This window comes from Vicugna pacos, chromosome 9 (genome assembly GCF_048564905.1).
Source record: "Vicugna pacos chromosome 9, VicPac4, whole genome shotgun sequence".
Lineage (NCBI taxonomy): Eukaryota > Metazoa > Chordata > Mammalia > Artiodactyla > Camelidae > Vicugna > Vicugna pacos.
Genome location: NC_132995.1, coordinates 7,479,681 through 7,493,714, shown reverse-complemented (window position 1 = coordinate 7,493,714; position 14,034 = coordinate 7,479,681). Strand labels below are relative to the sequence as shown.

At 55.8% G+C, this 14,034-nt stretch overlaps 1 protein-coding gene, 1 long non-coding RNA gene and 2 other non-coding genes across 5 annotated transcripts; 3 read left to right on the top strand and 1 right to left on the bottom strand.

Moving 5' to 3' along the window:
- Nucleotides 1-1,497: 1,497 nt before the first annotated feature.
- Nucleotides 1,498-10,242, top strand: NOP53 (NOP53 ribosome biogenesis factor). Of its 2 annotated transcripts, XM_072966762.1 has the most exons (13): nucleotides 1,498-1,747; nucleotides 2,183-2,247; nucleotides 3,987-4,095; nucleotides 4,698-4,897; nucleotides 5,232-5,302; nucleotides 6,243-6,338; nucleotides 7,665-7,769; nucleotides 7,852-8,061; nucleotides 8,474-8,649; nucleotides 8,835-8,901; nucleotides 9,673-9,749; nucleotides 9,858-9,914; nucleotides 10,182-10,242. In XM_072966762.1, the coding sequence occupies exons 1-13, from the start codon at nucleotides 1,524-1,526 to the stop codon at nucleotides 10,186-10,188; spliced, it is 1,464 nt and encodes a 487-aa protein (XP_072822863.1). In that variant the 5' UTR covers nucleotides 1,498-1,523; the 3' UTR covers nucleotides 10,189-10,242. The 2 variants fall into 2 exon arrangements, with proteins under 2 accessions (XP_072822863.1, XP_072822864.1); XM_072966763.1 differs by lacking the exon at nucleotides 10,182-10,242 and having other exon boundaries at nucleotides 9,858-9,918.
- LOC116282308 (small nucleolar RNA SNORD23) lies at nucleotides 8,947-9,057 on the top strand. Its single transcript, XR_004191803.1, has one exon. It is a non-coding gene; the product is annotated as a small nucleolar RNA SNORD23 (small nucleolar RNA).
- A 724-nt stretch (nucleotides 10,243-10,966) lies between the features above and the next one.
- LOC140698046 (uncharacterized) lies at nucleotides 10,967-12,883 on the bottom strand. The gene is made up of 2 exons (XR_012075439.1): nucleotides 12,784-12,883; nucleotides 10,967-11,693 (listed from the first exon to the last, which is right to left on the bottom strand). It is a non-coding gene; the product is annotated as an uncharacterized lncRNA (long non-coding RNA).
- A 677-nt stretch (nucleotides 12,884-13,560) lies between these two features.
- TRNAI-GAU (transfer RNA isoleucine (anticodon GAU)) lies at nucleotides 13,561-13,633 on the top strand. The gene has a single exon. It is a non-coding gene; the product is annotated as a tRNA-Ile (tRNA).
- The last annotated feature ends 401 nt before the right edge of the window (nucleotides 13,634-14,034 follow it).

The window sequence follows — 14,034 nt, the reverse complement described above, 5'->3', positions numbered from 1 at the left end:
TTACTCAGGGGCCCTCCCTCCGGGACATCCCTCCCTCCCACCTCCTGCCGCGGGGGCCTGGGAACCAAGCCCTAGGACGTGGGGGTTGTGTGTTTAGACGAGGGAGCTTGGGTACAACCTGCCCCCGCCCTTTGCCGTGTCCGCCAACGTCCACCCACACAACCTGGGTACGCAACTCCTGACACGTAACACCGGGGACAAGCGGGCTCCCGGAGGGGAGGAGGTGCCGCTGCCCATCAGGACCACCAAGTGTGCGCATGCGCGTGCGCTAGCTCACGCTCGAGGGACTCTTGCCTCCGCTATGCAGCGGACCCCGCTCGCTCTCCCGCCGACTCACACCCAAGACCACACCCACGGCGCCCCGGGACACGCTGGCCGCGCGCCCTCCCCGCCCACGCGCGCCCCGCTGCGCGGCGCCCTGCGCCCCCTGGCGGACATTTGGGAGCTAGGCTGGCTGGTCGCTGAAACCCCTGTCCGAGGTGGTCGGGCTTTAGATCTCCAGCGCCAAAGTCCCGGGCCATCGGACCCATCCCCTTCCCGATGCCGAGTTCCGCAGTGTGAACCCCTGCATGGCGCCTTCCCTCTCTGGGCCATTTTTCCTTTTCGAGTCGAGAACGGCCTTACCAGGCTCTGGATCCCTATGGATGCTTGCCAGGGCCCAAGGGCCTGGGAGCTTCCTTCCTTATTTATAAACAGCATACATTAGTTGATTTTAAGATGAAGTCTCATAGGGCGAGACAGTAACAATAGCTAACATTTACATGCCTGGCGCAATGTTAAGAGATTTGATACATTATCTTGTTTAATCTCCATATTTAATCGCCATTTTATAGATGAAGCAACTGAGGCATAACTACTTAGCTTGCCTAAATTAATGATTCTGAGCCTGCGCTTCTAGGGTTCTATAGTGTATGTTTTTAACATCCCTCGCGTGTAACGTTCTGTGCTTCCAATCTCGACATTCCGAAAACTTCGATTTCCAAGGTTCCAAGATTGGAACACTTGACAAAGCCAAACGTTCTGAGACTGGATTGTGTCTTGTGCCGAATCTGCCACTGGCAGTTCTAACATTTCTAAGAAAACTAGTTTTTCTTCTTCTTTTTTTTTCTTTTTAGGGGGGTGGGTTATTAGGTTTATTCATTTTTAATGGAGGTACTGGGAATTGAACCCAGGAACTCATGCATGCTAGGCATGCACTCTACCACTGAAACTAGAAAACTAGATTGCCACTAGAAAACTAATTTTTTTAAATCAGCAAATTAAAAATTAAAAACAATACTCAGATTAAAAAAGTTCTCCTGGGGGGCCGCAGCCTCAAACCTACAACCCGGGGCCGAGGGGCACGTGCAGAAGAGGGAGGAGCCATTTATCCTTTACCAAGATGGCAGCCTCCACGCCCCTTTGCAGATCCAGCCACCTTACCAAGATGGTGGCCACCGGAAGTAGGTCACGGGAGGTCTGCGCGCGCATGCCCCAAATCGGATTTCGGGGGCGCCGGGCAGTCAAGTTCTTCCTTTAACAAGATGGCGGCGGGAAGCAGTGGCGGTGGCGGCAGGCACGGCTCGAAAAATGAGGCCAATTCCGGCTTCCTGGGGCTGCGGCCCACTTCGGTGGACCCGGCGCTGAGGCGGCGGCGGCGAGGCCCAAGAAATAAGAAGCGGGGCTGGCGGCGGCTCGCTCAGGAGCCGCTGGGACTGGAGGTCGACCAGTTCCTGGAGGACGTGCGGCTGCAGGAGCGCACGAGCGGGTGCGTGGGGCGGGACTTCCGGCAGCAGGGCCCCGGTCTGTGTGGAGAGATGTGAGGCCGAGCTGTTTGGGGGGGACTTACTAGGGGCCGGAGCGCCTGTCCCGAGCACGGCTGGGAACTCTGGGTGAGGGCTGGAGGATTTGATAGGGTTATCGGATAAAGGACGCCCAGTTAAATTAGAATCCCGGTAAACAATGAATCCTTTCCTAGTATCAGTACGTCGCAAGCATCCACCCTAGTTTAGTGTGATTTAAGCACGAAGTTCTGCAAACTGGAGGGAGGGGCCTTAGCCTGGTGGGACTCCCATGAGGGAAGAGCGCGCTTGAATGAACATGATAGGAAAGCAGGGAACTGAGAGGTTAAACCTGTTCCTTCCGCAGCATCTCGCTCCCTCCCTAACATCTGTGGCTAACATTCTGCATTTGCATCTCCCAGTGGCTTGATATCAGAGGCGCCCGATGAAAAACTCTTCTTCGTGGACACAGGCTGCAAGAATAAAGGTGAGGAAAGGTTTTTGTGGGGGGATATGACGTTATCAGTCATTAAGTAGCCTATCTCAGCCTCTGAAAGGAACTGTGTTAATAACGTGGATTGGGTGGCAGACACCTGCTAAAAAGGCTCTTAACTATAAACAAGAGGACCTGTAGTGAGCAGAAAGGAAGCTCGAGACTAACCTGAAGAGCTCTTTTCGTTTATACGATGTCAGAGGTTTCAATGCGCAAAGAAGCCAGTAGGAATCTGCCTTGGTGACTAGATAAGACATAAACTGGGAGGTCTCCGTTTATTTGCAGAAGAGCAAATCAAGGACTTGCTGTAAGGAATCAGAGCTGTTTTAGTTAAAGTATCATGCTTTAATGAGAACAGGATAATCGACTTGAATGAGTAGCTAAGGAACTCACTTTAACCTGCTTGCTTTAGTTTGCCAAAATGGACGATTGGGACCAGCTGAAAGCAAGTGGAGAAGTGAGTTAGCATTTGCTTCAGTGAGTAGTAGGGTTTACTGTTAATGCCTAGAAAAACAGACAAAGGGGAAGCGATCTGCTTTAAGGAGAGGAGAAAAAAGCGAAGAGGGCAAGTTCTAACAGCAGGACCCCCTTAACGAACATGTATGAGATCATTCAAGGGATCTGTTCTAAGGAAAATGAGCGGGCCCGTTTCAGTGAACAGAAGAATGTGAAAGAAACTCTTCGAGGCGTAGGCGTCTTTGAGCAGGTGAGGAGGGGTTATTAAAGAGGTCAGCTTGCACAGAGGTAAGGGCTTGAGTTTTGGGACTAGAAGGGTAAAGCAGAGACCTACTCTGGTGAACGGGTGAGGAAGTAGTTATAGAGTCTGCTTTAGGTGGGGGAAAAAAAAAAGTAGGATTACAGCCAGCCTATGCTTTCTTGGGTGATCACTGTGTTGTGCCCTTCCTGAAATACAGCAAACACTGGGACGATGCTGGAGTGAGGGGTGCTGACCCTCCACTTAGTCAAAAGTCCCCATGTGACTTAGAGTCAGCTCTCTGCACCTGCAGTTTCACATCTTTGAATTCAGCCGCCTGCGGATTGTGTGGTATTGTGGTATTTGCTGTTGAAAAAAATCTGTATAAGTGGACACCCAATTGCAGTTCAAACCCGTGTTGTTCAGTGGTCAGCTGTAGTTACATCTCCCCTTCTCGACCCTGGGAGGTCGGCAGTCAGTGGCCTCGTTTTGGAAGCGCAGGAGAGCAAAGTCACTTTCACGAGGTCCCATAGCAAATGGAAGGATGTGGATTCCGTCCTTTTGTTTTGTCCTAGAGTCTTTTTGATTACTGGGCTTTAGGAAGAAAGGCAGAAAATTCTCTTGTGCTGAGAATTGCTGTCTTGGATCGGGTCCCGACTCCAGCTTCCTGGGCCTCCTGCCGCCTGAGCACCTGCTTGCTTCCTCCTTAGCATTAGTGATTTTGTGGCCGTTTCCCTGCTGCAGCTGGAGGCACTCGTCTTCAGGGCTGTGGGTCTGACTCCCTGTGTCCCCAGCACTGAGCTGCCTCCAGCTGGCCCAGGAAATGGGTTGGGTGGGGGTCACAACTTGTGCACCTTGGGCGCTGCCCTTGGGGTCCTGTTTCCTTAGCTGGGGACCTGGGGCCAGCCTGGGGCCTCTGGTCTGTGCTGGGATGTGAGTCTGATGGCCCCAGTGGAGCTGAAGTGAGAGGGGAAGGAATTGGATCTGGGAGAGTGAGGAGGCCTGAGGTCTTGATTCCTGTCCTTCCTCCCACCTCCAGAGCTGAGTAAGAAGAGGACCAAAGGCCAGAAGAAGTCACTGCTTCTTAAGAAACCCCTTCGGGTTGACCTCATCCTAGAGAACACATCCAAGGTCCCAGTCCCCAAAGAGTAAGTGTCCCACTGGCCCCAGACCCTTCTTTCCCATGGAACTCGGGCCCCCTGCCCTCCTCTGCGGCCGGGGAGGGAGAGTGATAGGTGAGGGCCACTGGAGGAGAGGAGAGGGTCTGAGTTGGGCTTTGGAGAGTTGTTTGGAGGCAGTGGGGCCCAGGTCCAGGGTGCTTTGTCTGGGGCCTGTGAGGATGGGCCTGGCTGGGGGCTCTGGGGATGGAGAGGAGGGGCTGGGTGGGAGCCAGGGTCAGGAGGTGAGTTAGGCAGGGCTGAGTGACTGACCCCTAAAGGAGGGAGGCGGGGTGGGTGATGGAGTGGACAGTGCGGCTATGGGAGGAGGAGTGGCCAGGGTTGATTTTGGAGTGAGGTGCCTGGGAGACACCCAGGGCAAGGGCCCCGGAGGCCTTTGTATGTTGGGTCAAGGGCTCGGGAGAGGGGCCCGTGCTGGGGACAGACCTGGGGAGACGGTCTCTGAGGCTGCTGGATTGAGCGAGGAGCAGGAGGAGCCTTCGGGCGCTTGGGGAGGAGGCGCTGGGGACCCTGGCGGCAGGGGTGTGAGCTTAACTCACCCACCGCGCTCCTGCTGCTTCTCTCCCACCCAGCGTCCTTGCCCACCAGGTCCCCAACGCCAAGAAGCTCAAGCGGAAGGAGCAGCTATGGGAGAGGCTGGCGAAGCAGGGCGAGCTGCCCCGGGAGGTGCGCAGGGCGCAGTCCCGGCTCCTCAACCCTCCCGCAGCCAGAGTCAAGCCCGGGCCGCAGGACACCATCGAGCGGCCCTTCTACGACCTCTGGGCCAAAGACAGTGAGTGTCCCTGCCTCTGCTCGCAGTCGTGGGGGCTGGGCTGGTGCCCTGCCGACGTTGCCTGGAAGGTCTTCAGCCAAGCCAGGCATCCCAGGGTGGTGCCCTTCTCCCGTTAGTGCGCCCTCTCCCAAGCAGGCCGGCCCCTGCCCTCGGCCTTGGGTCTCTTCTGCTTTCTGGCCTCCGTCCAGATGCTCTTTTGCTGGGCATTCAAAGCCCTTTGGGGTCTGAGAATCTGTCCTTCTCTCGCCTGTGCATCAGTGCCAACTTTCTGAAAGGAGGGGCCCCCTCAGAGCCACAGTGTTTCCAGCAGCCACCCCCCTCACTGCCCCCACAGACCCTCTGGACCGGCCCTTGGAAGGTCAGGATGAATTTTTCCTGGAGCAGACGAAGAAGAAAGGAGTAAAGGTAAGCGGTCGTCATCAGAAGGGCGTCTGGGGTGATAGAGGTCAGAGGACGGGGCTGGGGACAGGGAAGTGCTCTCCATTTGGGCTTTCGAGCCTCCATTTCAGAGCCCGACTGTCCTGTGACCAGGACCTCACGTGCTGGGGCCAGGCGGCGAGTCGGTGCCCCGAAGGGAGAGAGCAGGGTGGTGGTGGGTCAGCCGGACACACTTTGGGGAGATCAGGGAAACACACTGGAAAAAAGACAGTTCTGAGGGATTGGAGACCTGGGGTAGGAGGAAGCGGGGGAGACAAGTTCCGGGGCAGAAACACCAGGCCTGGCGGGCAGTTGGGTGTGGGGCGGGGCCCAGAGCAGGGGGCGTCCAGGGTGATCCCCGGGCTTCTGCTGGAGACTGAGAGCCTTTGCTGGGGTGGAGGCCAGATGGGCACGGACGGGGTGCGTCTGGATGCGGAGGTGCTGTGCTGAGTGTGTACTCGGTTCCTGGGGGGCTGCGGACTCTGGTGAGCAGGTTTGAGGTGGGCCAGGCTTCTAGGCCTCTCACAAGCTCCCCGGGGAGGGAGGGCCGCACTGTGAGTGTTTGTCAGCCCTCTGTCAGCAGACAGAGGACCTCACATCCTCTGCCAAATGCTGCTGCCAGTTTCAGTGATGGACAGATGACTGCCGTAGAGACCAGCTGTACCACGTGCTTTTGCGAGTGTCAGCCACCCCACTCCCACCCCTGGGGCGACAGGGGCTCTTTTCAGGAAGGGCAAACGTGACCCCTGCGTGCAGGGGCCTTGCTTGTCCTGGGGATGCTACTCCACGAGGCCCAGCTGTGCAGACATGTCCCAACTAGAAGGCCGCGGGCCGCCTCCCGAGCTTGGGGTCCCCGCGCTGGCACTTGGGTGAGCTTGAGTCCTGGGGCTCCTGGGCCTTACCCTGCCTTGGTCTTGTCCTTCTCCAGCGGCCGCAGCATCTCCATACCAAGCCCTCCCAAGCGCCTGCTGTGGAGGCAGCACCTGCGGGAGCCTCCTACAACCCATCCTTTGAGGACCACCAGGTATGTAGCCCCGCCAGGCCTCTCCTTAGTCCGTGCTCGGCCGCTTGCTTGGCTTGCCCCAGCCTGGCCCTTTCTCCGGGCCCGCCCAGTGCTGGGGACTCGGCATGACTGAGACAGCTCTGGTCCTGCCCGCCCACGGCTTGTGGTCCAGTCAGGGAGACAGACCCATTCCCAGGCAGTGATGCCCCTACTGGGATGGAGGAGCACAGAAGGGGCATCACAGCCCAGCCTTGAGGGTCAGGGAGGGCTTCTGGGAAGAGGGGGCATCAGAGCTGAGACTGAGAGCGGTTTGCTATGGCAAGTGGGGAAGGGGAGTTCCATGCAGAGCGAACAGTATGTGTGCAGAGGCCCAGGTGTGAGGGAGACCGTGGCACCTTTCAGGAATTCTGTGGGGCATCAGTGCAAAAGGTCTTCAACTGTTAGCAAAGAAAACGTTTGAGAGGTTTGTGCAGAGGCGAAGATGGTTTTGCAACGGGAAAAGCTGGCGCTGCGAGTCACTGAGTTCATCTCACAGGCACCTGTTGAGCACAGAGGTCACGGATAGAGGGGACCATCCCCCAGTCCTCAGGGGGTGCAGGTTCCGGGAGAGAAAGGGAGATCACTGAGCAGGCGCAAGGTGCTCCTGTGAGTGCTGTTCCGAGCGGTTCACAGTAAGGCGGGCTCCGGGCCAACCAGGAGCAGGAGGCAGTGTCCCTCACCTGGTCAACGGCCTCGACCCTCAACGGCAGCGACTGTGGTTCCGCTGAATGTTGAAGGGGTGAGGCTGGCCCCACACAGGGGAGGCTGCACCTCACTCAAAGATGGGACAGATGTCTTTGTTTAAAATGTAATTGCTATGTTGATGTTTAATTGTCATCACATAGGATTCACCTACCCAGCGGGCGTGATTCAGTGATTTTTAGTGTATTCAAAGTTGTTATTAATTCATTACTGAGGTCAGTGTTAGAATGTTGCATCGCCCCAGGGAGAAACCTCACGTCCATCAGCCGTCACGCCCCGATTCCTCATCTCCCCTAGTCTTAGGCGGCCGCTGCTCTCCTTCCTGTCTGTATGAATTTGCCTGTTCTGGGCACTTTGTGTAAGAGAAACTGCAGTTATGAAGAGACGAGACTGTCCTTCAAAGGAACAGGCCGAGTAGGTTAAGGGTTAGAAGCCCTCTGGCTGCCGCATGGAGAGCAGGGTGAGGCTGTAGCTGGGAGTCCAGGGAAGGGGTGGGCCGTGGGCACTGGGGTGGGAGGCAGGTGGGAGGGAAGAAGTTCAGGTCTGACTCCCAGGAGAGGCCCTTGGGGGCCTCAGGTCTCACCTGTATCCCCTCCCCACTCCCAGACCCTGCTCTGGGCAGCCCATGAGGTGGAGCTGCAGCGACAGAAGGAGGCAAAGAAGCTGGAGCGGCAGCTGGCCCCGCCCGCCACAGAGCAGGCTGCTACCCAGGTGAGCGCCCTCCATCCCACATCCTGACATCCCACATCCCGCCTGCTCCTGGCCCAGCGCCTGACCCGCCCCTTCTCCCCAGGAGTCCACTTTCCGGGAGATGTGCCAGGGACTGCTGGAGGAGTCGGACGGGGAGGAGGAGCCGGGGCCGGGTGAGGGCCAGGACGAGGGGCTGGAGACTGGAGGAGACCCAGCCGCTGGAGCAGAGGCCTCACCCTCTGCTGTCCGCCTGGCCTCCTCGGAGAAGAAGACAGAGCAGCAGCGGCGGCGGGAGAAGGCCGCCCGGATGCTGGTGAGCACCGTGGGCTCCGGTCCACTTTCCCTGCCCCTGCAGCCTGATTCCTCCTGCCTGCAGCCTGCTTTCTTCGTGCCCGAAGCTTGCTTTCTCGGATCCCTTCAGCCTGCTTTTCTGTGCTGTACGGGGCCCTCTGATCTGCTTTGTCAGCTGAGACCTGTCTCCCAGCACCTTCCAGACCCTGCTGTGGGCTCAGAGAACCCAGCAGGGAGCGTGCAAGATCAAGCCTCCTGGTGCTTATTTTCCGGGACAGGGGGGGGTAAGGGGGGATTTAGGGACCACAGACAGACAAATGGATGAGGGAGATGGGGCTGCTGGTGTGTCGTGACCTGGGAGCAGGTGGCCACGAAGGGTCCCCCTGGGGCAAGGTGATGGTTGGCTGGGTCCCTGACCCCACCTGTTCCTGCAGAGGGTACAGCAGGCCCAGGTGCGGGCTGCCCGGCTCCAGCACCAGGAGCTCTTCAGGCTGCGTGGGATCAAGGCCCAGGTGGCGCGGCGGCTGGCGGAGCTGGCGCGGCGGCGGGAGCGGCGGCTGGCGCGGCGGCTGGCAGAGGCGGATAAGCCCCGCAGGCTGGGGCGGCTGAAGTGAGGCCAAGACTGAGGGCTCCTGGGGGAGGCTGGGAGGGGTCTGGGTCCTTCCCGCCTTTGCTCGGCCTGGGCCCCGCTTCCCCGAAAGCCCCACTGCCCAGCCTGCTCTTCCCCAGGAGGGGCCTTTGGACTCTGTCCTGGGCCAGGCTGCCCCATTGAACGCCCTGCCCCCTGCTCCCCAGGTATCGGGACCCTGACATTGACGTGCAGCTCAGCTCTGAGCTGTCTGACTCGCTGAGGACCCTGAAGGTACTTGTCTGTCTGGGGGGCTGTGGTGCTATAGGGGCGCCCCTGTGCCCGGTGATGACACCTATCCTTGCTCCCCGTGTCCCCCAGGGACTATGGGCGACATCCTGGCTGCCCCCGGGCTGGGCTGGTTGGGCTGATGCCTAGGGGCTGAGGGCACGGGGCCCCCGGGGGTGAGGGGCTGGGTGACGGTGGTTTGAGCGTGTGACCCTCAGCTGCCATTCCTCCCAGCCAGGTCCCTTTCCTGCCCCTGGTCTCACGGCCCTGCTCCCACCCTTTTCCGTCCCAGCGGGGTCTCCCTAAAGCTCAAAACAGACCCAGTCCCTCCCCCAGTCAGAACCTGCCGTGTCTTCCCAGCGCCTCGGGGAGGGGGAAGCCCAGCTCCTCACCACAGCCCTGCATGGCCCAGCCTGCCTTGGGCACTTCGTTAGTGGGCTGACAGTGTGCCCTTCTCCCTCTCACCCCTGCCTTTGCCCCTGCTGCTCCCTCTGCCTGGCATTCCTGTGTTCACTCTTCTGTGACCTCCTTTCTGTTGATTTCTCAGACCCAGCTCAGGGGCAACCCATGGGTCCGCACCAAGCATCCCCAGGTCCATACCTATCACCCCACGAGCCCAGGGCCAGGCTGAGCCCTTGGTGTCCACGAGGCCAGACTGGGGGTCTGGGCTGACAGGCAGCTGTGGGGGCTCAGCTCCCTCTGGACGCTGTGGAGAGCTCAGGTGCCCTAGGGTCTCTCCTGGGTGCCCGCTAAGACCTCCCTCTCTGTGTCCCACAGCCCGAGGGCAGCGTCCTCCGTGACCGCTTCAAGAGCTTCCAGAGGAGAAACATGATCGAGCCAAGGGAGCGAGCCAAGTGAGGGCCTGGGGCTGCTAAGCGGGGCAGGTTGGGGGTGGGGCATCGAGAACCTTCCTGCGAGTGATGGGCTTGTGGTCACCAACTGCTCTCTGCTCTCTCCTCCAGATTCAAGCGCAAGTACAAAGTGAAGCTGGTGGAGAGGCGGGCGTTCCGCGAGGTCCAGTGAGTACACGCCCCTTCTCCCCAGGGGCCTCTGGTGGGTCCCGGTGCCCATCCCAGATCTGGTCGCTGTGGCCAGTGGTGGAGTGATGTTCTCTGGCCAGGCCTGGAAGAGGGTCAGCCCCCCAGAGCCACCTGACCACAGAGTCGGGCCTGGGAGGGTCCCCCAGGAGAAATGGAAGGGCCCAAGCCAGAAGAAGGGGTGTCAGGTGGACGAGGATGTGGGGCCCCCTCCCCTCATCCACCCTCAGCTTCCCTCTCTGTCCCCAGGTTATAGCTGCCTCGAGATGCCCGAGCCCCCAGCCTTCAATAAAGCACCTCTTGACCAACACCTTGGGCCTTGGGTGTGACTTGTCTCCCTCCTGCAGGCAGCTTCTCTCTCTGTACGTCCCCTTCTAGTGCCCAGGGATGTAGGTGCTGGGACCTTCATCTCCACAAAAGCTTGGTGGGAACCTAGGGGGTGGCAGAGGCCCGTCCAGCTGAGGCAGGGTGAGCAGCCATCCCGGGAGTGAGGATGGTCTTACAGAAACTGGCAGAGGAGCCGGGGCCTGCAGGCTGATCGGCGCGGGGGAGGTGAGTGGCGTTCTGCACTTGGGTTTCTCTGGGGAGGCCCCAGTGACTGCGCGGGAGGCAGACCCTGATTGAGCCCTGTCACCTTGGCCGTCGCAGCAGCTGACGTTTGCTGCGCGCCTATCAGGCTTTCAAGCAGGTGGTTTTGTTCATCAGGTCCGCACGACAATCTAGTTAAGGAGGGCTGGGGTTATCCCCCTTTTAAAGGTGAGAAAACTGAAGCATGTCAAAGGGAGTGAATCCTCCCGCCCACCATTTAAAAAGGACTTTTGAAAATCTTTATTCTACAAATAATAAGGGTTTATGTTCTCACTGTAAGTCATTGATGTGGTTCATAAACATCCCCCTGCAAAACGTGTGATCACCCTTGACCTTTCCGCTCCCTTCTGACCCTCCTCTACAGAGTAGCTGTCTCTGTGGTGCGGTGTGCATGGTTCCGTTACATTCCACGTTTGAGTCCATTAAAGTACGTACATGTATGTAGGAAAATAGAAGGATTGTAATTTTTCTGTGTCTTGGATAGGATCATACCACATATGGTTCTGTAATGTGCCGTGGGCACCTGTTAGAGAACTTCCTGTGTCCATTGGGTGCTTGCTTATTCGTTTGCATGACTGCAGAGAATTCCATGGTGTGAGTGCCCGGCGTTCCACTCACTTAGACCCACGTTGCTCCTCCTGATGAAACTGGAAGGAGACCTGTGTACCTGAGGCATCTCCCATGTGTCTGTAGGACAGGTGCCTGGAAGTGATCTCTGGGATACAGGAAGAGTATCTACAGGGTCATTGATGGACTCAGCCAGGTTGCTCTCCATGTAGGCTGTGCTGACATTTACCCTCAACAGCATAGGAGCTCCCTTGTTTGCTTATGTCTTTACTACTCTGTGGTCTCACTATTTTTGTTTTACTGTGCATGGTTACCAGTGAGGTCGAGCATCTTTTCATGTAATCACCAGCAGTTTCTTCCATGCTTGTTCAAACCTTTGGACCATTTTCCTTCTGGGCTGCTTTGTCATCTTGTTTATTTGTAGTAGCTCTTTATTTATTATGGATCTGAAGTCTGCTATCCATGTCACAGACATTTCTCCCAGGCTCTTCCTTTTGACATTTTGTGTGGTATCTTTTATCAGAAGCATTCGATGCTTTTAGTTTGCTGTTAATCTTCCTCTATTTTTCATCCTGGCCTTTGGAAAGGTTGCTCCAGGACACGTATCTAAAAATAGAACAAGCTGTTTATAAAACAAATGGATGGAGGAAGAGAGTAATGTCAGAGCCTTCCCTCCCACCCCCTGTACTCTAAAACATAATGACTTTAAGGAACTGTTCCTGCAGTTCCTCTCCCTCTCCTGTCCTAAAAATAAAAAGGATGGTTGTACATATAATAAATGGCTGTGTGTGGTAGGGAGGAGGGGGAGGGAGAGGGAACAGTAAGTCGAGGTGAGGATGGAAGTTGTTCTGTGTCTGCTAAAATGCCTTTTAAACCCTGTTTTCTGACCCAGTGAGTCCATCCTGGGGAGGGAGTCAGAAGGAAGCTGCTGGAAGAAGGGCGGAAACTCAATACCCAGAGGTGACCATCAAAGCATCCCTCAAAACGGAGCTACCTGGGGGATGGGTGGTCACTGCTACCCAGGGACACATTCTGCAGCCTGGACGTTAGACAGCGTCCTCAGGAAGTTCTCACTATTTAATTGGGGAAATGCATCTGTTCCCATGTGTGCAGAAAGCAGGGTCAGCAGAGGCACATTTATGGGTTGTGTTGCATGTAAATTGCATTTCATGTCTGATTTTGACACTAAAAGGAAAAGCGTAAAAATGCTGAACTCTGGTTAAAGATCTGCAAACCGCAGTGGTGCCCTGATGTCTTCAACTCCTTTGGAAATGCATAAGACAGTAAGGGGGAGGAAGGGACAGATGGGTGAGGGGCAGGCTCCCAGGTGCATCATAAAACATGCACAGGGAAATGTTAATGGTGGACTCTAGGTGGGGGTGTAATGTAGATGTTCACAGGAAAACTCACTTGACTTCACTGCCTTGAAATTTTCCTGGTAATTATTGGGAAGAGGCACATTGGGATTTAGTGTGATGCTGATGGAACTTAAGGTTCAGAGCCATTTACTTGCACTAGTCCCTTCCAAAGCCCTACACCTTCTTTTGAATCTGTAAGAACTATTTTTCCTGCAGCGGGTCCCCCAAATTGTAAAAGCCTCAGGCACCACAAATCTTAGCTCTGCCTCTGATCGTAGTAATAAAGTTGGAAGGATTACCCACACGTAGGGTGAGGAAGGCTGTGTAAGTGACAGTACCTGTATCCTGCAGAAGGAGCACGAGTGGGTTGTTAAAAGGAGGGAGGCTATCTGTATGCAGCAGCCTTGAATTGTGTAAGAGCATGGTTTTGGGGGCCAGTGTCCTCATTTCAAATCCTAGCTCTGTTTCATACTAGCTGTGTGACCTCATGAAGTTTACTCCACCTCTCTGGACTCCAGAGTCCCCATCTGCAACGTGGTCATAATGACAGTGCCTGCTGCAGTGTGGGTTGTTACGAGGGTAGAGTCTGCACAGGAGAGTGCTTTGAACAGCGCCCGGCACAGGGTCAGCCCTGGATCAGTGTCGGTGATTAGAATAACGTTAGGGAACAAAACAAAACGGTTTTTTTTTTAAAGTATGGAAACTTGCACTCTGTGCCAAAGAGTCCTCACAAATGCTCTTACCTTTTGACCCACTGATTGCGCTCTTGGGAACTTGCCTGAAGGAAATGGCCGGAAATTGGAGAAAAAAGCATAAAGCAGAGGCAGGTCTGTCAGAGTCCCGCGTAGAATGGAAGGAAGCTTGGTAATGGCTGTGGGGGGAGGGGGTGGCCACTAACCCCAGGGTCGGAAGCATGTGTAATAACCGGGATGTGTTTATGTTCTGCTATTTTGTGGAATAAAGCAAACAGGATCTGCCCCCATCCACGCAGGAGTTCGTTGAACTAACCCCATGCCCAGAGTCTCCTGGGTGGGGGATTCCAGAGGATTCTTTTCTTTTGTGTTGCTTTGTCCAGCTTTTCCAAACTTTTTAAAAGAGAGGACTTCAAGGATGGGGGCGGGTATAGCTCAGTGGTAGAGCACATGCTTGATGTGCATGAGGTCCTGGGTTCAATTCCCAGTACCTCCGTTAAAAAAATTTTTTTTAATTAAAAAAAAAAAAGGAATTCAAACTGGACAAAGATTCCTTGATGTACGTAGAGATGTCTGCCATTGTGCTGTTGAGAAGGGTAAACGCAGAAACAGTCCAAGTGTAGAACAATAGGAAGCGAGTTTTTTTTACAAGTGGGATATTTCACCACCATTTAAGGAAAAAACAGCTTTTGGAAGAACTTTTAATGATCAGGGAAAATATAGTCTCTTTCAGAGAACTGTTACACGGGGAAAGGACACAGCAGGATCCGAACTATTTTTAAAATGTATATAAACATGGGCAGAGAAAGGCACGTGGGAGGACGGTCACCAGGGTTTCCAGGGACTACACATGGACAGTGAATGATGGTGGACTTTGACCTTCCTCCTTACATCTGT

Bases quoted from the DNA above. Each gene is read 5' to 3' on its own strand.
- NOP53 (XM_072966762.1), top strand. From the start codon at position 1,524: ATGGCGGCGGGAAGCAGTGGCGGTGGCGGCAGGCACGGCTCGAAAAAT. The intron at 7,770-7,851 runs GTGAGCGCCCTC...CCTTCTCCCCAG, and splicing joins CAGAGCAGGCTGCTACCCAG to GAGTCCACTTTCCGGGAGAT. The intron at 9,750-9,857 runs GTGAGGGCCTGG...TCTCTCCTCCAG, and splicing joins GAGCCAAGGGAGCGAGCCAA to ATTCAAGCGCAAGTACAAAG.